The 27741-nt window shown below is 34.7% G+C and overlaps 1 protein-coding gene across 3 annotated transcripts; it reads right to left on the minus strand.

The window, feature by feature from the left end:
- Positions 1 to 14550: 14550 nt before the first annotated feature.
- LOC110690151 lies at positions 14551 to 22683 on the minus strand. Of its 3 annotated transcripts, none has more exons than XM_021866978.1 (10): positions 22220 to 22683; positions 22051 to 22116; positions 19985 to 20337; positions 19745 to 19895; positions 18447 to 18805; positions 18225 to 18375; positions 17684 to 18033; positions 17050 to 17227; positions 16383 to 16919; positions 14551 to 15863 (listed from the first exon to the last, which is right to left on the minus strand). In XM_021866978.1, exons 1-10 carry the CDS (start codon positions 22283 to 22285, stop codon positions 14757 to 14759), a joined length of 3318 nt encoding a protein of 1105 aa, XP_021722670.1. In that variant the 5' UTR covers positions 22286 to 22683; the 3' UTR covers positions 14551 to 14756. The 3 variants fall into 3 exon arrangements, with proteins under 3 accessions (XP_021722670.1, XP_021722669.1, XP_021722671.1); XM_021866977.1 differs by having other exon boundaries at positions 18447 to 18808; XM_021866979.1 differs by having other exon boundaries at positions 18447 to 18808; positions 22199 to 22683.
- Positions 22684 to 27741: the final 5058 nt, after the last annotated feature.

Raw genomic sequence — 27741 nt, forward strand, 5'->3', positions numbered from 1 at the left:
CCCTAAATTCAAGGCAACAGATAACCCTTACTTTCATTTAAGAGCCTTCGAAACAATAATGAGTATTAAGGGTATCGATAAGAAGGTTTTCCCCTCTCTATTCCCACTATCTCTTGAAACCATTTGCCAACAATGGTTCTTCTCCCTTGACAAAGAGAAAACCTCTACCTAGGAATCGATAGCAAACGCTTTTGTTGATAGATACAAGTGCAATATTCAATTTGAAACCGACCATCGACAACTTGAGATGCTACGACAAAAAGAGAACGAAGGCTTTACTTCTTTCTTTAATAAATGGAGGGAAACTTCCGCTAAGATGATTGAGGCGCCCACTGAAAAAGAATCTGTGAGGATGTTTATCAAGAATCTCCAAGAGAAGTATTCGAAGTATTTAAAATATCAACACAATTTGAATACTTTCAAGGCCGTTTATGACATCGGAATTGAAATCGAAGATGACCTCGCAAAGCAAAAAGCTACTAACAATAGTAACCACGGTGGCTGGAAAGGAAAGAAGAACGACAATCCTTCTTCTTCCGAAAACGCCCACTCTAGTAACAATGTTAGTACCTTTGATCTCAGTAAAGTTTTAGCCATGGATAACCAAGGATCTAAGAAGCAACTAAGGAAAGACTTCACCCCCGTTGGGATGAGCTACGATACTGCCTTCGATCGACTCCATGCCAAAGGACTCATTACTCCCATTGGATCTATTCAAGATCTTGTACCTGAAAAGAGATTGCCTAGTTGGAATCAAGACGAACACTGCAAGTACCATCAAGGTAGGGGTCATGCTACTGAGAGCTGTTGGAAGCTAAAGGAGGCTATCCAACATTTGATTGATAATAACAAGCTTCCCATGCCTCCAGTTAACAAGAAGAGCGAGTGATGATAAAAGAAACAACATAAGACAAGAGGCGAGCTTCAACGACAAGATTTCGTGACCTCTTTTTTTTTCTATTTCTTTTCTATTTACCCTTTCCCAATAAGTCTAGCATAGGCACCTTTTTATTCTCCTTAGATTTATTTTGTAGGATCATTATATATTTTCTTTTAATAAAATGAGCATTTATTTCCTTATATATGATCATTTCATTATATTGCTTTAAAAAAAAATCCATGTTGAATTAAGCACAAGGTATACCAATGATTTGAGGCACCCCTTGTAGCCACATCATATCTCCTTTTACCTTTCAAATTTACAATCCTTTCTTCATAAACCACTTTGAGCCTCGTCTAACGATAGACCTTTCTTTTTTCAACCTACATCTACCTAACCTTGGGATGGGATGGTGTATAACTTATGAAATTCGAAAAAAATCTTGAGTGATTTCAAAATATCAAAATAAAAATAAAAGCAAAAAAATAAAATAAATAAAGTGTACAAAAGGGCAAGTGTTCCAATATCTTTGATATGAAAATATTTTCGATAAGAACACGTCTTAGATTGCGTCTCTTATCAAGTGCTCGGTACCGTGCCTGAGAAACATGAATGCCAAGTGAGTGATAGACCGCATGATCGGGATTTCCCACACTTATAAAAATAAAATTAATAAAGCAAAAAAAAAAAAGAGAACTAAAAAAGAGTAGAAACTCAAGCATAAAAATACAAAGATTCAAAAGCAAGGTTGCACACCTTGGGGGCTTATCGAGGGTCTTGAGCCTTTACCCCCTTCTTCTTCTATAACCTTTAGCCTAACCACGTTACAACCCTTAAAAATACCTTTTTGAGGTATACACATACTTGTGCGAGGTTCGGCTAGAGCTACGTTCAGCCTGATTCCTAACGGATACGTAGGCAACCTCACATCGAGGTGCGGCTGTAATAAACATGCATTCATATTCAAATTCACATTCACACACTTACACCATGATCATATCAAGGGATCTCCTATGCTCATCCCTATTCATGTATAGCTAGACTTGGGGGCTTGATCCCTACATCATTAGCTTACCTAACCTAAGAGTCACCATCATTTGACTCTTCTAAAAATAATATATTTTCCCACACACTTAGCCTTTGCGACCTAACTTTAGTGTCACTTTCACACACATCACACATACATGACCAAATATACTTCCCTTAGAAACCCTTTGTCATGGAATCTTAACACAACGCTGAAGCATGCCTTGTCATATCAACATCACTCATCACTCATAATTGTCATTGCATCACGAAGTATGAAGTGCTTAGCCTCCGTGCCTAAGTTACCCAAATGCTTTCATCATTGAGTTAACAGTTGAGATAGCCTAGGATGAGTTAATCCTTGCACCTTGGGAGATAGTATCAAACAACATTTGACTAAGCTCATTCAACATGCATTTGGAAACTTCATTCTTTTTCGCGTCTTTATTTTTCGGGGGATAGTCGGTACCCTCCACAAAAATGACGGAAATTTTTTGCTTTTTTTTGCATTTTCGAGTCGAACGATCATATCACAATGCACACACGAGTCATGTACACATTGAATCATGTCGTGTCATATCACTTTGATTTGAGTCACACGTGTCATTTCACATCGAGTCGAGTCAACCTCGAGTCAATCATAGTGAGTCAAGTTTATACCTTGAGTCATGTCAAGTCAATGAGTCAAGCGACGTTAAACCTTAGGTCAACCCTAAGATAATTAAAGAAATTGGCAAAGTTCTATGGTCAAAAATAAATACAGGTGCAGCAGAATAGGGAAGACCTACTGCAGCGCCAGACGGAAACATCTAGCGTCTGGCAATAGCTTTTAGCGCTTGGCGCTAGATCACAGCGTCTGGCGGCAGAGTTTGTTCTTGGCGCCAGAGATATTTCAGCAGCGACAGAGCTCGAAGCCTATCAGAAAGGTGATTTTGACCTCATACAACAATTTCGGGTTCCTTGGTACGCCAGTTAGCCCCTATAAGCAATTTGACATGATTGAGTAGTCGATTTGATTACAACCGCAAATAAGTGATCGACCTGACGAAAGATCGTCTCACTTAGCTTAAAGCACCTAAAAATTGGCTCATCACGGAGACACCGACATAGAAGCAAAGTTCAAGTGAGCTTTAGAGATCGACAAGCGTTTGTCTTCGGAAATTTTTCTTCAGAATATTATCGCAACAACTGAGGATGACTTCAAGTAAAGTTATTTTCGACAGCATTCGCTAAGATTGTGGAAGTTGTCACCAAAGATTTGAGAAGATAGCACGAGATGGGCGGTCTTCGACGGCATTCGCTAAGATTGTGGAAGTTGTCATCAAAGATTTGAGAAGATAGCACGAGATGGGCGGTCTTCGACGACATTCTCTAAGATTGTGGAGGTTGTCACTAAGATTTGAGAAAAGATTTGAGAAGATAGCACGAGATGGGCGGTCTTCGACGACATTCGCTAAGATTGTGGAGGTTGTCACCCAAGATTTGAGAAGATGGCACGAGATGGGCGATCTTCGACGGTATTTGCTAAGATTGCGGAGGTTGTCACCCACGATTTGAGAAGATAGCACGAGATGGGCGGTCTTCGACGGCGTTCGCTAGGATTGTGGAGGTTGTCACCAAGATATGAGAAGAGCGGTTCATGATGAGGCGGTCTTCGACGACTTTTGCTATGATTGGAAAGGTTGTCACTATGATTCAAGAAAAGGCTCGAGATGTAGCAACATTGATCGACGGCGTTCCCTAGATTGCGGAAGATCGTCAAAAGAAACAGCAAGATGGCGTTCCATAGATTGTGGAAAGTTTTCAAAAAGCAACTGAAGGTGATTTCAAGCGAAGTTATCTTCGATAGTATTCCCTTGGACGTGGAACATTATCAATGCGGATGAATATTGTTTCAAGCGAAGCAATCTTCGATAGTATTCCCTTGGACGTGGAATATTATTAATGCGGATGAGGATTGTTTCAAGTGAAGCAATCTTCGATAGTGTTCCCTTGGACGTGGAATATTATCATAGCGGGAGAGGATCGTTTCAGGAGAAGCAATCTTCAATATTGGAAGCAGTTACAAGCGTAGCGGTTTTCAAGCGGGATGGCAATCTCTTGGCAGGAGGTCATCAAAACAATTGGTTACCTTTAGAGACATGTGCTCGACGGTGCAAGATACGCGTTTCTTAACTCTTTTATCTGTTTAACTAACGCTAGTTTGCAGGTACCGGCGTTACAAGAGTGATTTAGGATCGCAGAACGTTCTGAATCATTTTCCGTCCCTATCGATACTTTGACTTTTGTTTTCGAAACTTGCGTTTCTCCAAACTCAGTCAAAGTGGGGGCTTCTGTAGACACCCATTTGTGTCTCCCCAAAACCAAACCCGGTGATGAGTACCTTTCACTTCGAATCATAATCGAATGAAGTGAAAGTGTGGAAAGTCTAGTGTTGCGGATAGTTTTAATTTCTTTTCTCTTCTCTCTGTTTTTGAAAACTTATTTTAAGAAAACAGCCAATCCAGTTTTTTTGGTCCATGATATGGGTCCAATAGTAGTGTAGTTGGATGGGGCTTGACAAGAGCTTTCCAACGATATATTATAAGCCCAATTCCGATGAATATTGAGGAAGTTATGGCCAAATTACTAAACTGGGCGCGGTTTGAGCCTTATATGCGGCCCAATGATCTAGGGGAGGGCCTATATAATTTATCATTCCTAATGCAATTGCGCCTAATAATTTACGGGGAGGGCCTATTATTATGCTTTAACATGATTATTATGATTATGATTATTATAATTGTTATTATGATGATTATTGTTATAATTGTTATTGTTTATTTATTATTATGTTGCTTGATATTTATTGTTATTGCTTGATCACGCCTTTTATGCATGTTTAAAGGGAATTTGGTACTTGTAATCGTGCTTAATAAGATAATTAATAATCTTGTTTAGGGTTAATTTGATTATAATTCAAGTGATCGCCAATAATACATTTATTTGTGCATTAAATTCAACCAATATAGATAAACAGGTTTAGGGTTAATCCTATTGAAGCATGTTAGTCAGAAAGTGCACATGAATACGATCAGAATAAAGTAGAGGCCTATTATTAGGGCAGGTTCAATCTCTTTTAGGTTGGATTTTTACCTTCATCCCCGAACCCTTATTTGGTTCAAGACCTTATGGAGTTGACGATCTCTTGGATCGTTAAGGGGTGTAACCTTCACCCTGTGAATGGTTTAATTTACAAGTTCCTAAAACTTGTTGGCGACTCTTTTGCTCTATCTTCTTCCCTTTTGGACGCCACCGTACTTTAGTGTATGATCACAGTGGGGTTCAAGCTAAGGGATTAACGCTTGAAATTATTCCCTACAATGATGAATAAACAAATAAACTGGGGGGTATATGGTACGAGTGGAATTTGATTAATAATGCATCGAAACCACCTTAGATATCTCCCTCCATTCCCAAAACCACTCTTCTTCTTTATTTTACCCGCGAAACCACTCCAAATATCCATAACTACATATATATGATTGATTTAGAGGATGCAAAAAGGAAATTTGAGGTGGTTTGTGGGTGACAAAAAGGAATGTGGGTAGTTTTGGGGGTAGGAGAATGTATTTAGGGTAATTTCGGGTCATAATTAACCCTAGTGACTGACGAAATTAGCAATCATTAGTCACCAGAGGGTATATGGTGCATTTTTGTGAAACTCAGGGGTATAAGATGAATTTTAAAAAGTTCAGGGGTATACGGTAAATAAAAAAACTCGGGGGTATATGGTAAAAAAAATCATAAAATATGTTTTTAGATAGGTATTAATATAAAATTTCATAATATAATTTTTAAATAATTTTTATTAATATTTAGTTATATAGAAAAAAGTCAAACTAGTGCATTAATATGTATGCAATGTTGACTGCATCGGATATTTTGAGACGGAGGAGTAATCAGTTCCTATTTTTTGTACCAATTGCAATAATTGGATCAAACTTAAAAAATATGACCATAAATTCCCATTAATCAATATTAAATAATATAGGGTCTTGTTGGATTTGTCTCATTGTATATATTACTCCCTCCGTATTTTAATAAGTGTTACATTTTGACCGACAAATAGTTTTATCCAATTTACTTGACTTAAATAAAATGGTAGGTGGGGTAGTTGGAGTGTTAAAAAATTGTAAAAGAAAGATAATGGGGTTAATATTTTATTAAAAAGTAATGAATGTAATTAAGAAGAAAGATATAATAAAAAAAAGCGAAAAAGATATATGCAGCCCTAAGAGCTACTCCCTCCGTCCCCGAAAGAACACCCCATTTGGGTTGATTTCGCGAGTATTAAGAAATTTAATTTGCATGTACAAATGTATGGGAAAACACAAGTCATCAATAATTTGCAAGTACAAATGTATGGGAAAACACAAGAAAAATTAATGGTGGCAGGAGGAGAAAAAAGTTTAGAGATTTGAAGAGGCAATGACACAAAGATCTGAAAGAATACAAGGGTAAAATATGGAGAAGAAACTATATGACAAAAATATTTGAGGATATATTGGTAATTTTGTGATTTTAATAGATGTTAGGAAAAACAAATGGGTCATTCTTTTTAGGACTAAAATTAGGACAAATGGGTCATTCTTTTGGGGACGGAGGGAGTACATTTAAGAGGCTAAAAGTAGAAAGAATAGACAATAAATAAACATTTATTACACCAATTTACTCGTGAATTGTCGATAAATTCCTAGGTTAATACTAAAAAAAGGAATACTACCTCCGTTAATTGTTATCTGCAATTTTGGGGTATTATTTGTGAGATATAAAATATTCCAAAGTTGTAGATAAGAATTAACGGAGGTAGTATATTAAATTCTTATATTCAGCCCTTAGGGCTGCATATAGCATAACCCTAAAAAAATGTACTAGTGGTTTTGGGTGGGGATCATGAGAGAAAAGAGATATAACTTTAAATGTAGTTTTTTGGTAAAAAAAAAGGAAGTGTAACATTTATTAAAACACGGAGGGAATATTAATATCAAGTTATTAATTTTTTTGTGTGCACATCGCCAAACCATAACTTGTTATCCTCTTTTCGTGTCCACATCGCCAAACCGAGAGAAACTGAATTTTTGGCCTAATAATATTGATACAATTATTATTTGGTTGGATAGGCATTGAAATAAGCTTTCCAACCATATATCATAAACCCAATTCCAATTTAAAACGAAGAAGATATGAGCCAAACACTAAACTCGGCCCAAAACCGACACCCTTCTACTAAAATGGCCATATCTTAAAATCTAAAAACTGTTTTGACCTGATTCTAATTGTGTTGGAAATTATACTTGATAATCTTTCCAATGATGTATTATATGCCTTATTCCGAATTACGGATCAAAAGTTATGACAATTTTAAAAACGGGTAAAAAACTGGAATTACCGCGCACGATATAAAAGCACCGTGCCACGGCGCCTGATGACGTGGCACGGTTCCTGGTGCCGTGACATGGTAGTTTACATCGTGTCACGATGCTATTTTCGAAGATTTTTTGCATGAAAATCCAACGTGGCACGGTACCTGTTGCCGTGACACGGTATTTCTCACCGTGTCACGGTGCTTTATCTGTGTAATTTACGCGTTTTCCCATATCGTGACACGGTGTACTGTTTTGTGCCACGGTATGTGTGCCGTGTCACGGAATTTTCTCATGTCTTTTCCGCGTAAACCCTTCACGCGTTTTCACTTCACGTAGGTCAAATATGTCTCGTGTCACTCCAATTTTCCCCGCGTTACGGGAAATTCTCCCGTCTGACGGTGCCTAGCACCGTGTCACGGTGTTATATGCCGTGTCGCAGTGTTAATTTTTAGGGTTTTTATCTTTTTAGGGTTCCGTGTATTCTCTCTGCTCATTTCCCCTATAAATACCCCCCTCCTTTCTGCAGTTCGGGGCATCAAATCATTCTCTCTTGCTCTCTTTTACATCAAAAATCATTCTCTTCTCTCTCTCTCATATTCTAAGTCTTAAACCTATATTCCTAATTACACCATTCTTCCCTTAAGCACTCCAAGGAGTTTATACTAAACCCGAGGTTCCGTCCTTAAACCAAGGCGTGAAAGGTATAAATAACTGAGGGTTTGGACCAAATCAAATCTACATTTATTTAATTTAATTATTTTAATTTAATTTATTGTTTATTGAAGTTACTAACAAATTATTCATGATGTAGCAATTTTAAGGAACGCGCGGAATGTGAGTAATTAATTAATTTAATTACTTATTTTATTTTATTATTCCTAGCATCATGATTAGGTTATTTCATATTTGATTTGACTAACGCTATATATATTATTGTTAAATTGCTTCCAATATTAATGTTTATTTTATTATATTTATTGATCACCATATTGCATGTTAAAAGGAATATATAATTGAAAATCACGCCTAATAAGATAATTTGGACGACCGGTTTAGGTTCCCTTTTAATCTTGTTGTTTAATCAAGTGATCACTAATATTTTAGAATTATATGTTGCATTAATATTAAACCAATTTAGCATAATAATAGTTTGGAGAAAATTAAATCTTTGTTTGCTTGCCTTTGAGATCCCATGAATCACTTTTCACTATAAGAATCGAGTAGAGGCCAATACGAGCGAATGTGACTCCATGACTCACTTCGTACCATCATCCCCGATCCTCCTTTCGTGGTTCCGAACCATATGGAGTTAGTAATATCATGGATTATGAATGGGGTGTAACCTTCATGGGTCAATCGTTGTTGCCTATCGTTGTCCCTTTATTTGTGGTTGCCTTTTTATGATCCGTGAACGATTTACAAGTTCCTTACAAACTTGTTGGCGGCTCCCTACTTTTCTTGTCCCTAATTGTTGTCCCTAATCGTATATGTCAATTCCCACTTCCTGTGAGTGTCAAGCATATTCACCACATGCTTTAACGTAGGCGCACTTCAAATGACGCCTACACCCACCTAACGCTTATTTTGAATTTTGACCCTTTTGACTGATTTTTCCCCGATTTTTCTCTTTAAAAACGCTCTCCTAACTTCAATTCACAGTTTTCTCTTTGAAATTTGGTAGAATTTGGTGAAGGAAATGAGAATTAAAGTTTAAAAAGCTTTTTAAAGAGAAAAATTGGGGGAAAAAAATCAATCAAAAGGGTCAAAATAAGTGTTAGGTGGGGCCTACAGACGAAAAATACACCGGAGTTTTGAAATGGGTGGTAATCTCAGCATTTATTTAATTTAAAGGGTGGTAATTTAAAATAAAAAATTAAACGGGTGGCTAGTTTAAAAATGGTTACATTTTTTGGTGGTAATTTAAAAATTAACCCTATTTTTATTTCATTTTAAAAATTTTCTCTCTCTCTCATAAATTAAAAACCTTCCTCAATTAATTCTTTTGTATTTTCTCTCTCCTCTCACCATTTTTTTCTCTCTAAAAACTGCAATCTATCATGGCAAAAGACAAAAAAACACACGAAAACACATTATAAAAGATAAACATCAACAAATTGTAAAATTGAAACTATATAATTTTTTTTTAACTTTTTTCCAATTAATTTTTTTAATTTATTTATTTTTGGGTATAAAATCAAAATTATCTGCTCTACTAAGAGGATGAAGATGTGTAAGTAATTTATTGTTTGAATTCGCAATTTGATTTTAAATTGTTAATTTTTAGAATTAACTACTAACTTGAACCCTAGAATTTTTGAACAGTGCAATAAATCAAATTTTCAACATCGGAACACCAATGAAGAAGAAATTCGATAATGTATCTAAGAAAAAATCATTTGTTAAAAACTTCTGAACCCTAATTACAAACCACTGAATACCCTACAAAAACCTCTGAAACCCCCCACAAAACTTTTGAACCTCAACCACAAAAAACTGAACACCCATCAAAAACTTCTGAACCCCTACAAAAACCTATGAACCCCAACCATAAACTACTGAACATCCTACTAAAACCTCTTAATTCACTACAAAAATATAACACCCCTAAATCTCCCTCTACGGAAATACTAATATAATACGTATAATTATACCGTAGAGATAGACTTAGGCGTATTACCGCCGTGTGATTACGCAAGGCTACTCAAAGTACTTAACTCAACTACAAAACTTGCAGCGGAAACTCAAATTCATTTTATTAATACTTATAAAAATAGTAACATTGTTATGAGTGCTCAAAAATAAAGACAAGACCAACATTCCTAAACTAGGTGAAGTAAAATCCTGGACTCCCATATGCTCATTCATGACTCCACCTGAAAATAGTCAATGTTGCTTACCATTACGGTAATCAGGGCGAACCAAAACAAATAAGAAATACGGATTAGCAAAATATGATAAATAAGATAAGTGCAAGATAGTGTAAATTCAATTTATTTGCAAACATGCTTTTAAAACCAATTTTAATAACTAATCCAATAAATTCAAAACTCATTATTCCAAAACCGATTCCAATGATTCAATATTCAAAATAATAAATAATAAAACCAATTCCTTTTGATCCAATTCCTCACCCAAGTGTGCACACCCCCCAAGCTAGTCTCCTTATATTACAAGGCTATTCTTGAGGAAAGACCCGGTCATACAAAGTACAAGGCCTTATCAATAAACCAAATCCGCATAGTAGGATTAATAACATACTTATAAAGCAATAAAAATAATAATAATTCAATGGTTCAATAAATCCTTTAAATATCCAATGGTTCCCAATATGATTTAAACACGATAAGTAATCCAAACCATTCAAAACATGATTTAAAAATCTCATTCAAATACTTTTATTAAAATAAATACCTTCAAACATAATTTATTTCAAAATCAATTTAATTCAATCACCAATCAAATCATGTAAAACATGTTATTCAAACCAATTACTTTCAAAGGTATCTAGCCACCTAAACGTACCTTGATCCTTGCTAGAAAAATCACACAAAAAGAACCTCAAGAACCTTGATTGAAAACACCCTACAAATAAATATAACCTTAATCAATATAAGGTTAACAAATAATCACAAATAATTAAATTAAAACCTCCCAACTATATGTACATGAACCTTTCAGCATAAACACTATTAAAAATATGATTTTATATAACTAAAACTACTCATAATAATTATTTGTAAATCCCCCATAATAATAATAATAGTTGAATAAGAGAAGAGAATAAGAAAATATAAGAAATCAAGGAAAAGAGAAGAATTGGATTTGCGTTGGAAAGAATAGGCACAACTTGTAGAGGCTATAACTCCTTCGATATAACTCCGAATTAGGTGATTCTTGAGCCTAACCTCAAGGATTTTTTGATACAAACAATATTCTGTGAAATTTCAATACCCCAAAACTGACCAAAAGTGCCCGAAAATTGGCTTCAAAGATAAAAAGGATGATTTGTGTAAAAAGAGGAGAAGAAAAGTAGAGAATTGGTGTGAATAAGTGGGAAGAATTGAAGGTCTATTTATAGTGTTGAGGGTGTAGAAAGGATAGAGCTTAAGGTGGAATGAGATTAGAATAAGAACATGATAAGTTTAAGTTTGTTGAATGAATTTGAGTAACATTTGGTCTAGATTAGTAGTTGGTTAAAAGATAAGAAAAATTAAATGGATACACATATGGTTGGGAGAAGGAAGATAGGAACAAAATGAGATAGAGAATTAGAGGTTAAGTTAAATAATTATTAACAAACTAAGGTGATAAAATCACTCTTAAAAACATGATAACTCACGTTCACAAATTTATTTATTTTTTTTTAAATAAAAACGAAAAAATCATAATAAAATAATTGAATAAATAAATATTTTAGATAATATCAAAATTAGTTAAATACATAATGTATATTAGATATTTCTCTTGAATTGTTAGTATAATAAAATATGGACCGAGCTTTAAAAAAATAATTAAACCTATATTATTAATTTAGAAATCTGAAAATAGTTAATTATTCAAATAGTTAAATACTTATATTTGATGCCAAAATTCAAATATTATTTTGGCTCCAAATAATGAATTTACTAAAATACCCTTTTTATAAAATAATTCTTAATTACTTAATTAAAAAATACGTATGAAAATACGGGGTATTACAAAAAACCTTTAATCCCCTACAAAAACGTTTGAACCACAACCACAAATCACTGAACACTCTACAAAAACCTCTGAACCTCAACCACAATCCACTCAACACCCTTCAAAACCTCTGAACCCCCTACAAAAACTTCTGAACCCCAACCACAAACCACTTAACACCCTTCAAAAACCTCTGAACCCCCAAAAACTTCTGAACCCCAACCACAAACCATTAAACATCCTACAAAAACCTTTGAACCCCCTACAAACTTCTTAACCCCAACCACAAACCACTGAACACCCTAAAAAAACCTATGAGCTCCCTACAAAAACTTCTGAACCCCAACCACAAATCACTGAACACCCTAAAAAAACCTCTGAACCCCTTAAAAAAACTTCTGAACCCCAACCACAAACCACTGAACACCCTTTAAAAACTTCTGCACTTGAAGACACTGCTCAGAATGTCAAATGTTCAGATTTATAAATTATAAAGTAGAAAATGCCAAATTTTTTTAACAAAATAAAAAAGGCATAGATCTAAAACAAAAATAAGTTCATAAGTAATATCGCATGTTAAGAGTTATAATAAAGATGTTCAAAGTTCCAAAAATACATGTTATGTATTTATAAAAAAATGTATCATACGTTCATATTTTTAACTTAAAATGTTCAAAATACTAAAATATAATCAAATACAGAACTGTTCATAACAAAATACACAATTATCACTAAAAAATCAAAAGAATATGAAAGCTACAAATTTCGAAACTCAAACCTAACCATGCTGATTTAGATAATGAAATCTCATCGGAATATAATCACACCACCATCTTAACCACCTTCTATTCGACGACGACGCCATTTTTAGCTTCACTACTTCATTGTAAAACTCCATTAACAAAGCTTCAAATAATCGAAGGTTGAAAAAAACTAAATTTGAATTTAATCTATTGTAATGAAGGAATTCACTCTATAGTGATAAACAATATAAAGGAATTCAATTAAAAGGATGATAAACGAATTCAAGAGAAAGAAAAATAAAATAGAGAGAAAAATAGATGAGAGAGAAAATAGAAGAGAGAAAAATAAGAAATTAGAAAAGTAGAGGAGGAAAGAGAAGAGAGAGTATATTTTAATTGGTGGTTCACATAGAACTAAATGCACCATGGTGCATCTTATAATTTGCCCACAAAAACAACATTGTTTGACAAATATAGAAGCATTTAGGTAGCATTAGGCCCAAATGTTTTAAAAAGTCCAAAAATGTTCACTTCTTATTCCAATTATAAATCTATAGTTGTAACTAGACCAGGTTATTGTGCGGGTCAGGTCAGGGTCGGTGCGGGTCGGGTCAAAGAGGGTCACATTTATAGGGTCAATATTGGGTCGGGCCAATGCGGGTCGCGGGTCAATAGCGGATCGATAATGGGCGGGCCTACAAAATATCAATTAAAAATAATATTGGACAAATCCATTATTAAGTATATATGAATATAAATTTATCTATGTAATTATTTTTACATTATGTATTTTCTTTATTAATAAAATTGGAAAAATATTTTGGCCCTATATTGACCTTGTCCAATAAGGGCCCTGTCCATTAAAGGCTATGTCCATTAAATACCCTTTTAGTTTGGCCTAACCCTATTATCATTGGGCTACCCTATCCAATAATCACCCCTAGTTGTAATTGGTCCAAGATGACTAATAAATTTAGTTACAAGATTTTCGACACCCATTAGACAAATGAACTTATTTGAATATATCAAAAGTTATTAGACCATATTAAAAACTTATTTTAGTTGTAATTCGTATTTAAAATCTTTATCATAACTTATTTTTGCTAAACTCAAGTTATGTGAACTAAGTCCGACATAAGTAAAAATAGAACAAACTGATTGTGGAATAAAATGAGGCCTTATTTCATAAATTGAGAGGCATATTGGGCTACATTAGGCTAAAAAAAAAAATTAAATCCACTCAGGTCTAATCAAGTCTAACAAGTTTGTAAAGAAAACATACTTTGAAATATTACAGTATGAGTTCATATCATACTACACGTTAATACGAATCATATCATAAAAATCTTAGGTTTAGGACTTGGCATATACATATTCATCAATAAATGGGTCGAGTATCGTGACGAGGCTCAATGGCTCGAGAAGCACAAACAAGAGTTAACCCAACTTTATGTGGACGGTCTGTTCCAGTACTCAGAAAATTTGTTGTAAGAGTTTTCAAAATGTTGTACTCTGTATTAGACTAAACTTGAAAAAGTGTGCCTTCGAAGTAAGTTCTGCTTAAATATGTTTTAAGATTTCAACTTTCTCGTGGAGGGTGACTTTAATTTCTCCGCGAGATATACAAAATACCACATGATTGTATTTTCAATTATTAAAAATTTGTAAAAATATTAGATCTCTTTTACTACATTGGAATCTCTATACATGTCAAAATGTCAAAATGTCCAATAATGGGACAAATAAACAAAAATGGAATTAGTAATAGTTTTACCGGATTTCTAGTTGGAGAACATAAATGACATTTGAAGGGTTTATGCATCAACCAGTAATTAAATTTTACCCACAATAATAACATTATTTTATTGATTTGATTACTTGCAACACCTTATTGCTAGATGTGAAAAGTAATGGAAACAATGATAAACTTGCATATGAATAATAAGCCTTAAGTTCTTAATCTTGCCATCCTTCCTTGATATTTGATACAATCCCAGCAGTCTTCAGACATTAAGTGATTCACAAATTGATGGGAATCACCAGAGTTGAATCACCCTTGTCAACCACAAATGTTTTGGTAACTTTCTTATCAAAACAAACAATGTCCACTTCATAAGTCCCATGGAAGCCTGTAAAGCTAAACTGTCCTTCATCATCAATATGACCGTGAGCACGAGTCAACCATTCACGCTTGAGCTTGAGATACCTCTTACCTGCTTCATTGATATCGCCTTCAGCATTCACAAGGTGTGAGTTCTCCCTGCTCATAAAAAGTTCCCAAAACCCCCATAACATAACTCCTTCCACTGCTGGATGAGCAAAAGCCTCCCGAAGCATGACTTCCAAATCATCTGCTCTTATAAACTCGTTAATTGAAGATACATCAAGCTCTGTGAACCATATTGGAAGGCCGAGAATACCCAGCTTATCAAGGGCTGAACAGACAATTGAGCCAACAGGGCTATCAATATGTCCTTGAATTCCCACACCCCCTACTGGTGCACCTTGCTCTTGCAAATTTAACACTTGCTCAATGTATCTCTCGGGGCTTGATCTTGGATCATTTCCATCTTCTACATGGTAATCATTGACAAATAAAAGGGCAGATGGGTCTAGTTTGTTTGCTGTCTTAAACATGTTGGCTCTAATATCTTTACCTAGATGATCCTGGTAAAATGATCCATGCAACATCTCATTATTGACATCGTAGTGCCGGAACTTCCCCTTGTAGCGAGTGAGGAGACTTGTAAGGCGATTTTGGACAGCTGTCATTAGATCATTTTTACTGAGGGACTTTACCCATGACTGAACTGTTCCCTCTACTTCCCAGAAGATGCAATGCCCTCGAGCTTCAATGTTGTTCTTTTGGCATAAATCTAACATTTCATCAGCATCCTTGTAGTTGAGATTCCCTTGTTGTGCTTCAGTCCAATACCACTTAAGTTCATTTCCAAACACTGCCCAGTTAAAGTTTTCCAGGAAGAAGGACACAAAGTCTTCGTTGTTTATGTTCGTCCTGCTAATGCAGGAGCCAAAGGGGAAGCTGTTCTTTGTTTGTCTGACTTTCACAAAGTTGCCAAATGTGCTGTCTCCCGAGAATTTCAAGACTACTTCACGTTTACGTATCTGCAAAACAGAACAAATCAGAATGAAACTTAAAATTGTTTGGTATTAAAGGCTTTGGAGCAGTTTTTTTTTTTTTTTTTTTTTTTTTTTTTTTTTTTTTTTTTTTTTTTTTTTTTTTGCTGGTTGAGAAATATAAGATTACAGCATCTACAGATGCACTTTTTTTTTTTAATTACATTGTCAAGATAAAAGAAGACAATGAAATAGTTAAGCATTTGTCCGCTTCTAATCAAGTAAAAAAAAAAAAAAAAAAATTACGGCTATTAGCTTTTGTACTTATGATGTTGGAGTGATGGTTTAGATGGAATTGGCACATTATGCTGTCTGTGCTTCTTAATCATCATGAAGTAGAAAACAGTCAATTCATATCTCATTAACTTCAATTGGAAAAGTCATGTTACTCATGTATATCTGACCACCTTAGTTCATTTACAAAAAGTATGGATTTCTTTAGAGTCATCAGGGAAAAGTTGATTTTATATGTTAGATTTCAAAAGATATAAAATCATTGGGAGGTACCTTATCAGTTTGCCTTCTCAATTGTTTGAATCTAGCTTGTCGATCAACAGCGAAAATCTGAAGGCTTCCAAGCATCAAGTCAACTCCGGAGACAGGGCCCTGAATATAAACCATGACCTTTGATGGTTGCTTCTCAATCCTAAAAGAACCACCTATTTCATGCCATCTGTCATCACCGATCTCAACTTGGCCCCCATTGACCCACTGACCATCCACACTCAGTGCAATGTTGACATTTTGTGGTCCAGAAGCAGTAGATCCAATCTTAACCCAAGCAGAAACCTGGTATGTGAGAAAAAGCTCCACCTTGTCAGTTATCATCTGAGCAGGACCCATCCAGTTTTGTGTGCGATTAGTCACAAGTATGTAACGACCACTTAGTGGCTCATGTGGTCCTAGAGAATCAGCAGCCATTGGAGGAAGGATATGCGGTGAACCACTTCGCACACTTAATGTGCAATTGCCTAGAGGAAACCAGCCATTGGTACCATCACTAAGTTCGCTGTTTTGGATGATGTTCACTCCAAAGGAAGCATTCTGTTGAAAAAATTGTCACAAAATGCTTAAGCAATGAATTAATTTACTCCAAAAAATGTTTAATGTTCAATACTCCTACTACAATATTAAGTAAAAGAGTTTTGGGTGCATAATTTAAAACAGTACTGACCTGAATAATTGGTGGAAGAGATGGAGGAGTTTTGGGTGCATGTTTTATGATAAAACTGTTAAGGAGGATGTCAGTACCAGGAGGCGGTCCTTCCAAATAGACGACAACACTTGATGGAGAGCCATTAATAAGAAATTTTCCTTGGAGCTGAGCCCAATCTTTGTCTGTTGCCTGCACACTATAAACAGCAAATACTTCAAGCTAAGTAAATGAGTGAATAATGACTGCATTTGAATTCAGGCAAGGGTGCATGTCTTCAGAACAATTGGAACATAATTTTGGGAGCACAATTGGGAAGCGAATTAATAACAAGGTATTTAGTCAAGCAACTCCAAGGATTGGCTTCTGATTACTACATTATAATCAATGAAAGTATATATTTAAAAAAAAAAAAGGAAATTTTGCAAAACCACCTTTTAAATCTTGTTTTTTTTTGCATATAACAACCTTTAAAAAAAATATTGCAAAAGACCACCAATTTAAATTTTTTTTGCATATAACATGATGAAATTATACTACTGCTCCAAGCTTGGGTATCTTTATAGTAAACTAAATGATAATAAGTAGTAACATTTATAAATGATAGATAGAATGCACAGAAAGTATAAAAAATGTACAAGTAAAAGGAACTTACTTAGAGATGCCTACGTACTGCTCACGTTTATCTGGTGTCTGAATCCAGAGCGTAGCTCGAACATCAGCGCTAGAAACATTGTTACCATAAATCCGAACAACAGCAGTAACCTCGTAAGCTAACTTTCTCTTGACTCTAGGTGTAATATCCTGTTGAATTCCATTCCAAAATTGTGTTCGTTCTGTTGCTGCAGCGAAAACCTTGCCAGACTGTGGTTTAATCTTTCCATCTGCCATAGAGTCGTGTAACACAATTTTGCATCCCCTTCCTGACCAGTTTTTGACTCCATCTTCAAATGCAGGATTTAGAATTATATCCTCATCTTCATCATCCCCACATCTGCTCACATTCTGCCAAATGTTCAAAACATAAAAAATAAATTTATCATTGAAATCCCAAATTTTGAAGCATAAAAATGGAAATACATGCCAACAAGCATACATAAAGCAATTACAGCATACTATGAAACTAAATTGACATAATAATTCACATCAGTACATTGTATTTTACCAGTATTGAGAAAGAAAGTATCATTACATACCATGGGGCTCAAACAGGAAATTGTTACTGATTTTACAAGCAAGTCTACACCAGAATTAGGTCCTTCAAGATAAATCACAACTCGATTAGGAGCTGTTTCAAGAACGAAAGTTCCTTGCAGGGTTTCCCATTTCACATTTGATGCCGAAATCCTATGCCAGATAAATGTATAAATTAGAAATTTTAAATGAATATTAATATTGAGTAGGATTCGAATGATTACCTTTCAATTTTTAAATACTTTGTGTCAGATTCTTTGTACTCTAGTTTTAGCGTGGCTTGAATGTTAGAAGATTGACTTCCCGACACACTAACTTGTGCAGAAATTTTATAAGTACATCCCAGAGAGACAAGGCTCGTTATATCTTGTTCCAATCCATGCCAGCACTCCTTCCTATTTATAACTCTTGCATAGCCACCACTCAATTTTGTTGACATTCCTTCCATGTTACCAGACTCAGGTGACACTACAGATGCATCACATGAATTGGGGTGCCACAAATCCAAGCCTTGTGAAAAGTTGTGATTTTGAATAATGTGTTCAGGAAGGTCAGTCATTGTATCACCCATATTGCCATTCATCTTCTGTGACAAAAAAATCTCCATCAAAAGCAGCTTAATATGTCTGTTACCAAATATCAGTTGCACCAATCAATTTTATCTCCAAATCCTAAAGTTAGAAAAAACCTTTAAAGAACAGTAAGAAATTCAAAGGGGAAAAATGAAAAATATGTAATGTGCACACAATTATCACGCTAAGAGATCTCAAAGACTTCTATTCAAAGTTCTTGTGAGCAACACTGTTCAAAAGACTAAAGATTCATATTGATGAAAAAAAGAGGGAACTCAGTTTACTTCACAAAGTTAATAAAGAGTATACAAATAATAGCCAAAAAGCATTAAGAGCAGTAGTTCATAGGCCTAAAGATTATATGACGGAGTAATTACAAAGTTTGATAGGGTAGAATACTAGAATTAGTGTACAATAATGACTAATAACATAATAAGTTTATTGGGACTTCATAGTATAAAACATAACTGTATTATCAAGATCATTCACAAATCAGATAAAGAGGATCATGTAGTCCTCCATCTATTTATTGCCCTATCTTAAGGTTAACAACTGCAAATTAAATGAACCATCATTCACTAGATCTGTTAATATGCTAATGCGCTATAACTTAAAAATTCAGCTTATGATTTTAAACTATTCCACTTTGCTCAAGTGCTTTTGAATGATTAAATTAGTCAACGACTATAAAACATCATCTTTATCAATTATAAATATGTGTCACAATATAATTCCTTCTGATCATAAATGGCCACTGAGCATCAAGGATTCTTGTTAATGGCTGTTTTGTATCTTTGATGTTTGTTTGGTGTCATAGTTTTGTCTTTGTAATGGCGAACCTTGTACATATATTTTGTCAGTTAATATATCGCTTGCTTACTTAGCAATAAAAAATAAAAAAATAACAAAATAATAAAATAAAATTTAAACGCCATAATGAAATCATGTACCGTGGGGCTGGAACAAGAAATGACCACGGATTTGATGAGCAGGACTTCACCAGGATGAGGTCCTTCTAGATAGAACACAACACGATCAGGCATTGATGAGAGCACAAAAGTCCCTTCCAACTTTTCCCATTTTCCCTTTGATACTGGAATCCTGTGCCAATCACCAACATACAAATTCAGATTTTCCAAGAAAATTAAAAAAGAGTGAAATTCAAAGTAGAGGGGTAGGGAAAAACCCACTTTTCAATGAACAAATATTTGGTGTCTGATTTGTCATGCTCTAGCTTCAGTGTGGCTTGAACAGTAGATGACTCACGAATTCCAGATACTCCAACACAAGCAGAAACTCTATATGTTGTACCTAGAGAAACTCTACTTGTTATATCTTGCTCCAATCCTTGCCAACACTCTGTCCTGTTTGTAACCAAAGCATAACTTTCTGATGTTCCTTCAGTATATCCCGACTCAGGTAGCACTATCAATGCTTCACAACCATTAGGGCACCACGAGTTCAGGCTTTGGGTGAAATCATGGCTTAGTATAATATTTTCAGCAAGGTTACTGCTTGTACCGCTCATACTTTCTAACCTTTTCTGTAATGAAATGCAAAAGTCTATCAGACACAATTCAAAATTTCTATAATCATCTAACATTTGCTTTTATCTTTACTGGATCAAACAACAAACTTTCAGAATTAGAGTTGAAAAATGAGACAAGTCTTTCTACAAATAATTATTTAGCATACTGTCCACAGAATTAGAAAAATAAATTCTACGGAAACACCTACAGAACCTGTGAATAAGGTTAGTTAAGCACTTTGGGCAATATAGTATTGTTGCTGCAACTAAGCCACATAAAGAATTCTGATTAATTGAATACTTAACAATGACATCATGTTAACATAAAATTGCAAAAGATCGTGAAAATAAAGAAATCGAAGTGAGAATGTGAAGACAGAAAGAAATTCCTAGAATCTGAGAAAGAAATAACAGAATCTGTGAGGTAAAATCAGATACTGATTTCCATAAAATGAATTTAAGCATGATTGACTCCTCATATAAATGTACAAGGATGTTTCTCCCAAAGAAATTAGTATGAAGAAACATAATAATTAATCCACAGCAGCAGTATGTCATGGTCTAACAGCAGAAACAAATTTTGTGAGGTATGTGAGCTCTGCATACAGCATAAGCACAAACTGTATACATAGCGTGATTGTCATTCTGATTGTGCCACTTTCTTTTTTCTTTTCTTTCTTCAAATATAGTAATGTTTTAGTATGCACAGATGACTAGTAAATACTAAATAGTTCTAATAGCCTGATCACTAATAATCCTTCTTAACAAACCATGCAAACACTTTTCTAAGGCAGTTGCTCCAAAAAAACCTGATATATACTACTACCTCCGTATGAAATCAAAACTGACATAAATATACGAAGTATGAACCAAAATGAGTTAAGTTTAAAATGCAAAGGAGAATTACTTGTAAAAATAGCAGAAATTTAGCCAAAACAATTACCAAACAATACCTTATTATAGCAGATGGAGCTGAAAAGCTATAAAGATAAATGAAGGAAGCAGAAGTATTTTTGAAGAAGAGTTGGTAATGGTTACCCAAACAATAGCTTATTGCTGTAGTTTATTAATTTTGATATGGTTATTAAGAAATAGCTTAGGGACAGAGAGTATTACATAAATGCAACAGTTGGTCAAGCTGTTTCATCAAACTAATGACTGCTGAAAAGAGCAAAAAAAAAGTCCTCCCACCATTTCATAATATAGTTCTTGTTTCTGTTTTTGGGTATCCATATTTTAAATCTTTCACGGAGGGGTGGATGAGATTTGAACCCGTGACTCCTATGTCACGTTCCGATACCATGCTAAAGGACCATCTCAACCAAAAGCTTAAGTTGATGGTTGAGGCCCAGGAATATGTTTTATACTCTATCACTTTCATTGGCAAAAGAAGTGACATAAGCAATAACAAACAAAATACACAACAATGAAAGAAGACTAAGATAATTAATACAATACTCCATATTTTTTTGTCCCAAATTAGTATAGTAAGGAGAATAAAATACTAAATTCACTTTTCATGAAAAAATTGAAAATTACAAAATGTAAACCAATCTACAGGGCAAAGGGAATGATTCTAGTGATGATCAAACAAGTATAAAACAAATTATTCTTGTCCAGATTAAGCCATTGCTAAATCAATGCCAACAAAAAGAAAACAACGAAAAATAAAGGAAACCTAAACATATATATTAAAAAATATATATATATATATATGAAATGAATAACCTCAACAACATCAGTGCTGCTACAACTGTTGCTCTTTTGTGGGTTTTCCATATTTTCTTCGAATTCCTACAAAATTCAAATAATAAATAAATTAAATTAAAATCAAAAAATTAAATTAAATATGTATAATAAATGTGAAGTATTTGACCATATAAGAGTAAGATTAAACCAGCTGATTTTTGATTCTTGAGTTCTGGAATCGACGTGGGAAGCATAAACGTTTGAATTTCCTCATTTATAGGAGAGAAAACTCAAAGGCTTTGTTTATTTTTTTGGGAGAAAAGTAAATTAGGATGTTAAGTTCAAGTGAAGTCTACGAAAAGCGCGGGACCAACTAATCTAATCTTCCAATCAAACCCATTAATTTCTCTTTCCTCTTTTGGGGTTTTTAAAGGGTGTTTTTATTTATGGCTGTCGGAAATTTTTGTAACAGTTCTTATACATTGCTCTTGATTAAGTCTAAATCAACCTATGGATTGCGAACTTGCGAGTTTGGGTAAAAGAGGAGGGTTGCGGTAGTTTAAAACCGGGGTAAAATAATTTGGCATTGATAAAACACGAGGCGATATAAGGGGGATGGCAAAGTGCAATCTATGTCTGGGATTTGGTTGTATAGGGGACATAGGAAATAGGATATAGGTGTATGCTTGAATTGGAATGGAAGAGTTGTGTTACTCCCACTTGATTCTTTTCTTGTGTAGTCTTCCATCTTAAGTTATATTAACCTTATCTTTAATTTATGTGTATTGATTCTAAACTTGACTTTAAATGTTAGGTAAGTTGGGTTTTTCATTGAATATAGGGTATTAATATGTTGTTAAGCTGTTATTTGTAACTGTATTGTGATTGTTAATGTGCAAGTTGTGGTCATTGCGCGGATGAACTGATGAGGAAAAACATTACGTGCAATTCTGATTATCCGACAGCAGGTGTTCCAGATTGGTATTGGTGGACTGAAAAATCCCAACATAGCAGATTATTGAGCCAACTATGACTATAAATCTGACCTTTGAACTTCAGTATCCACTTACAGCTTCGTTAAATCAGACGTTCCTTCAGTGTGTGTTTGAGAGAACGCTGAACTAATGCTGAAATATGCATATGGCAACAAAGTAGTTGTTGACTCGAATGAACAATACAAGGGGGGGGGTGAATTGTATTGTAGAGGAACTAGGGTAATTTTTTCGGAATTTATAAAGGAACTTAAATAAAAACTAAAAGTGCAAAGAGAGATTTTACGTGGAAAACTTCTTGGCCCTAATGAAGAAGAAAAACCACGACCACAAGGGATTTTAAACTCAATTCTTAATAATAATAGGGAAAACAACCTATTACAAATTAAGACTCTAAACTCAAGTTCCTCTATGAATTTAAGCTCCCTTCAACTGATCCCTCAATCAGTCGAACTCTCAAACTCTCTCTCTTTCTCCTTGCTTCACTCATAGCAATAAAACACTCTTAGAGTTTCCCCAAACTCTAACCCAATACAACTCAAAGATTAAACTCTAAATTGCTAAGTACAAAGACACTCAAGGATTTAAGTGGATTATGACTCTTTTTCAAAAGCTAAAAGACTGTAACGCTCAAGTGTGTTTTTCCAACTAAAAACTAAGGCTATTTATAAAAGAGTTTGGCAGTTAAATCGTAGTTGTCTTAATCACCACTTAATCACAACTTCCTTAAACTAAGGAAGTGCAATTCGTGGATGCTTGGGCAGCAAGCTGAGCACATTACAAGGAAGTGGTTTACTGCTTCCTATTTTCTCTCAACTTCCTTGACCAAGTTAAACAGTCGTTTATAAAGAATATTTTCCAAATTAGATTTTCCAAAATAATAGGATAGAATTAAAACAGAAAATCTTTTTAACTAAAAAGATATTTTTCGAAATAAAATTAAAACAAGTTAAAATATGGAAAATAAAATCTTTATTAAATTAAAATTTAATCCACTTAAATCCTATCAATTGTAATGTACTTAACATAAATACAAGTTGCCTAAAGTAAAGATAAAATACATTAGACTCCTTGATACTGTGAGAAGGTTCGACTCTGAAGCTGCAGTTCCTCACCCAAGGAACTTTCCTTTGAAGCTTAAACTCTTGAGCTTCAGTTCCCTTCAAGTAACACGACTTGATTGATTTCTTTATTCTTCCATAGCTAGCTCTGATCTTGTTCCATGCTCCCTTCTCACTCAAGAATTTCCTAGCACAAACATGTCATAAATCAAAGCTAAAACCGAAAGTTAAACTTGTTATAGGTTTGCTTAGGTTCCTTGAGTCATCATCAAAACATGTAAGGTCAACAATATTCCCCCTTTTTGATGAATGACAAACCTAAGCAAACTCAGTAAAATAAAGAAGTAACTATCAAGTAAATCAGACTAAAAATATTATCAAATAACAAGGAACTGTATTTAACTTATATACCTCATATACCTTAGTTACAGATGGATGGAGAAGCTTGTCAACAATTGAGTTTGCCTTTCTTTTCCCCCTTTTGGCTTTCATCAAAATTAATGCATATATATATCTAAACACAGCACCATTGTGATGGTTTGTGTCCAAAGCATAGAACAAAGCACATATAGGCAGAAATAGTATGCAAATAGTCATAAAGAAAGCAAGCAACATCCATATAAACAAACTGATGTTCCTCCAAAACATCAAAAAGAAAATACCCTGTTTTAAAAGTTTACAGACCAAAAGAAACCAAATAAACCAAGTTTAATACAGACAAAGATCAAAAGATAGTTTGATAGATGAGATAGACAGAAAATAGGACTAGGCTTCAGGGGCTGAGGACTTGTGCTCTTCTCCTGAATCATCAGTTGATTCTTCTTCAACCACTATATCTTCCAGCTTTTTCAACAAATCAGCCTGGCCTTGAAAGAGAGTTGAAGTGCTTTCCTTCATTGCAGAGGTGAGTTCCTTAGAAGCCTGCAACAGGTCTCCCACCAGTTTCTCAAGATTCCCAATCCTCAGAAGTAGTGCTGGTTGAGCATCAGACAGTAGCTTGACAACATCTTTGAGTGCCTTCAGTTCCAAAGCGGAACTCACTGAACTAAAGGCAGCAAATCCTGAACCTGCACTCACTGGAGCATAACGAGTGACAGTTTCTTGCATAAACATGCCCTGTTCCCCCTGAACAAAAGCTTTCTCCTCACTGAGATCTACGAAAGCAGCTGGAGCCTCAACTTTCATTTTGGCTTAACAGCCAACCTAATGCTCTTCTTTTTCCTAGTACCAGAAGCACTACCTTTTCTACCTTTGTTTTCAGAACTTTCTTCTTTGTCTTTCATTTTTTCTTTCTTTTCTTCCTCTCCCTCACTATCCTCTCCTTCCAGCCATTTGTCCAACTCCTCTTCCTCAGTCAGAACCTTAACTCCTTCCTTAGCCTTGGGAGTTTGTTTAGGAAGAAATTGGGTAACACCATCAACAACATGCAAGTTTCTGCTTTCAAGTGTTTTGGCTTGTACAAAATGACTGGTTTGAAGTTTGAGATGTTCACAGTTCTCTACTGAAATACCAAAACTCTCAATGTGAGTAATGATCAGATTTGCATATCTTATTTTCAAATGGTTTGCAAGACAGTGGGTGAGATGTTTTATCATGATGGAAGGGAAATTGATTTGTATTTTGTTTTCAAGGCAGTACATCAGCATAACATCAAGGTGGTTAGCCTCATGCCTGTGCTGAGTTCTTGGAACTATGGCTAAGTGCACAAAGATAAACATCAGTTTCTGAATGGGAGAGAATAGGTTATGATTAGTTTGGACTTTAGACACCTTTCCACCAATTGATTCCACAATTTATTTTATAGGCACATCTCTTACACTATTATCAGTAGCTCCCTTAAAATACTCATCAAACCCCTCATTTGGAGTTCCAAAAATAGCACATAGATATCAGCATCGATATCAAAACTAATTTTCTTATTTTTAACTCTTGACACACAAACACCATCATAATTCTTAAAATTCGCACAGAATTCTTTCAAAGGAGCATGAGCAAGCACATTATTGTAACTTTCACTAAACAATTGCACCCAATTTTTACCCTATAAGATTTCAAGTAATTCAGAGTACTTACTTACTTCACACCACGGTAAGTTGATGCAGAAACCATGAATGAAGCGTTCAGAGCTTGCTTCGATTTTCTTGAGAGATGGAGACTTTTCCAACTGAATCTTTTCTCCTAATTCCTCCCAGCCCTGATCCTCGAGTTCCTCTAGCTTTCGTTTCTTTGACTCAGCAAGCAAGTTCTTTGGTTTTTCAACAAAGGGTTTTGTTTGATTCTCTTGCTCGATATCCATGGGTGAATCTTTTTCAGGGGTAACTTGAGGTTTTGGTGAAACATCCATGGGTGAATTTGCTGAATTGATAAAATTTAGGGTGTATTTTACGGAGTGAGGAGGTGAGGAACAGTGTGTAGGGTTTGGTGTCATTTTATAGGGATGGAATTTCAAGGGGTAAAAGAGTCGGTGGAAGATTAATTGAATAGTGCAGGTGTCGATTGATGAAGGATAGAGAAATTACTTATAACTTGGTCAGTTTTAAATTTAATGTGATTTGACATGAAGGGTCTAGGTTAATTGAAGATAATCTTTGATCAGAAACTCTGAATTGAATTCGAAGAGTCTTGGGTATTTAAATAAAATTTTGATTTGAATTCTAAGGATAAATACTCGAAAATAATTCAAAATCAGAATGGAAAGATAAGATTTTCAAAAGGATAAAATTAATTAACTGACTAGCTAATTAATTTATAAACTGATAAAACAAAATCTGATAGAATATTTGGGAGGAACTTGGAACAAATCAACATAGTTTGTTATAACATGGACATGCCTTATGCAATTTCATTTCATCACATACAACCACAATCCCATATGCAATGCCAAACATTCTAATGCTTAGGACTATGTTTTCACATATTCAGATTGTGTAAGACATACATTGCATACATAGTTGACTTATACCTTTGGGGGGAACTTGAGGTCTTCTTAACTCAATTGTATCATACCAAGTTCCATGCGCATCTTTTCAAATTTATCCCTGCTCAAAGGCTTAGTAAGAATATCAGCAATTTGATTTTCAGTATCACAAAAATCCAATTTAATTAAGCCTTTTTCAACATTATCCTTAAGAAAATGATGCCTTATGTGAATATGCTTCACACGAGAATGATGAACTGGATCTTTTGAAATGCATATGGCACTTGTATTGTCACAATAAATAGGAATGTAGTTATATTTCATACCATAATCTCTTAATTGTTGTTTAATCCAAAGAACTTGGGAACAACAAGCTGCAGCAGCCACATACTCAGCTTCAGCAGTTGATAAGGCCACTGTATTTTGTTTCTTAGAGCCCCAAGATACTAAACATGGTCCGAGGAACTAGACCATTCCAGAAGTGCTTTTCCTGTTCACCAAATTTCCTGCATAATCAGCATCTGCAAAACCTTTTAAATCAAAAGTATCACTTCTAGGATAGAAGAGACAGAGATTGTCAGTTCCTTTAAGGTATCTTAGAATCCTTTTAATTGCCGTAAGATGAGATTCTGTAGGATTTGATTGAAACCTAGCACATAAGCCAACACTAAATGCAATGTCAGGTCTACTAGCAGTTAAATAAAGAAGGGATCCGATCATACCTCTATATTTGGTTTGATATACACTAGTTCCTTGTAGA

The sequence above is a fragment of the Chenopodium quinoa genome, unplaced genomic scaffold (assembly GCF_001683475.1).
Source record: "Chenopodium quinoa cultivar QQ74 unplaced genomic scaffold, ASM168347v1, whole genome shotgun sequence".
Lineage (NCBI taxonomy): Eukaryota > Viridiplantae > Streptophyta > Magnoliopsida > Caryophyllales > Amaranthaceae > Chenopodium > Chenopodium quinoa.

Bases quoted from the DNA above. Each gene is read 5' to 3' on its own strand.
- LOC110690151 (XM_021866977.1), bottom strand. From the start codon at position 22,285: ATGAGGAAATTCAAACGTTTATGCTTCCCACGTCGATTCCAGAACTCA. The intron at 18,809-19,744 runs GTACATGATTTC...TTTTTGTCACAG, and splicing joins TTTCTTGTTCCAGCCCCACG to AAGATGAATGGCAATATGGG. The intron at 16,920-17,049 runs GTCAGTACTGTT...TTTTTTCAACAG, and splicing joins CTCTTCCACCAATTATTCAG to AATGCTTCCTTTGGAGTGAA.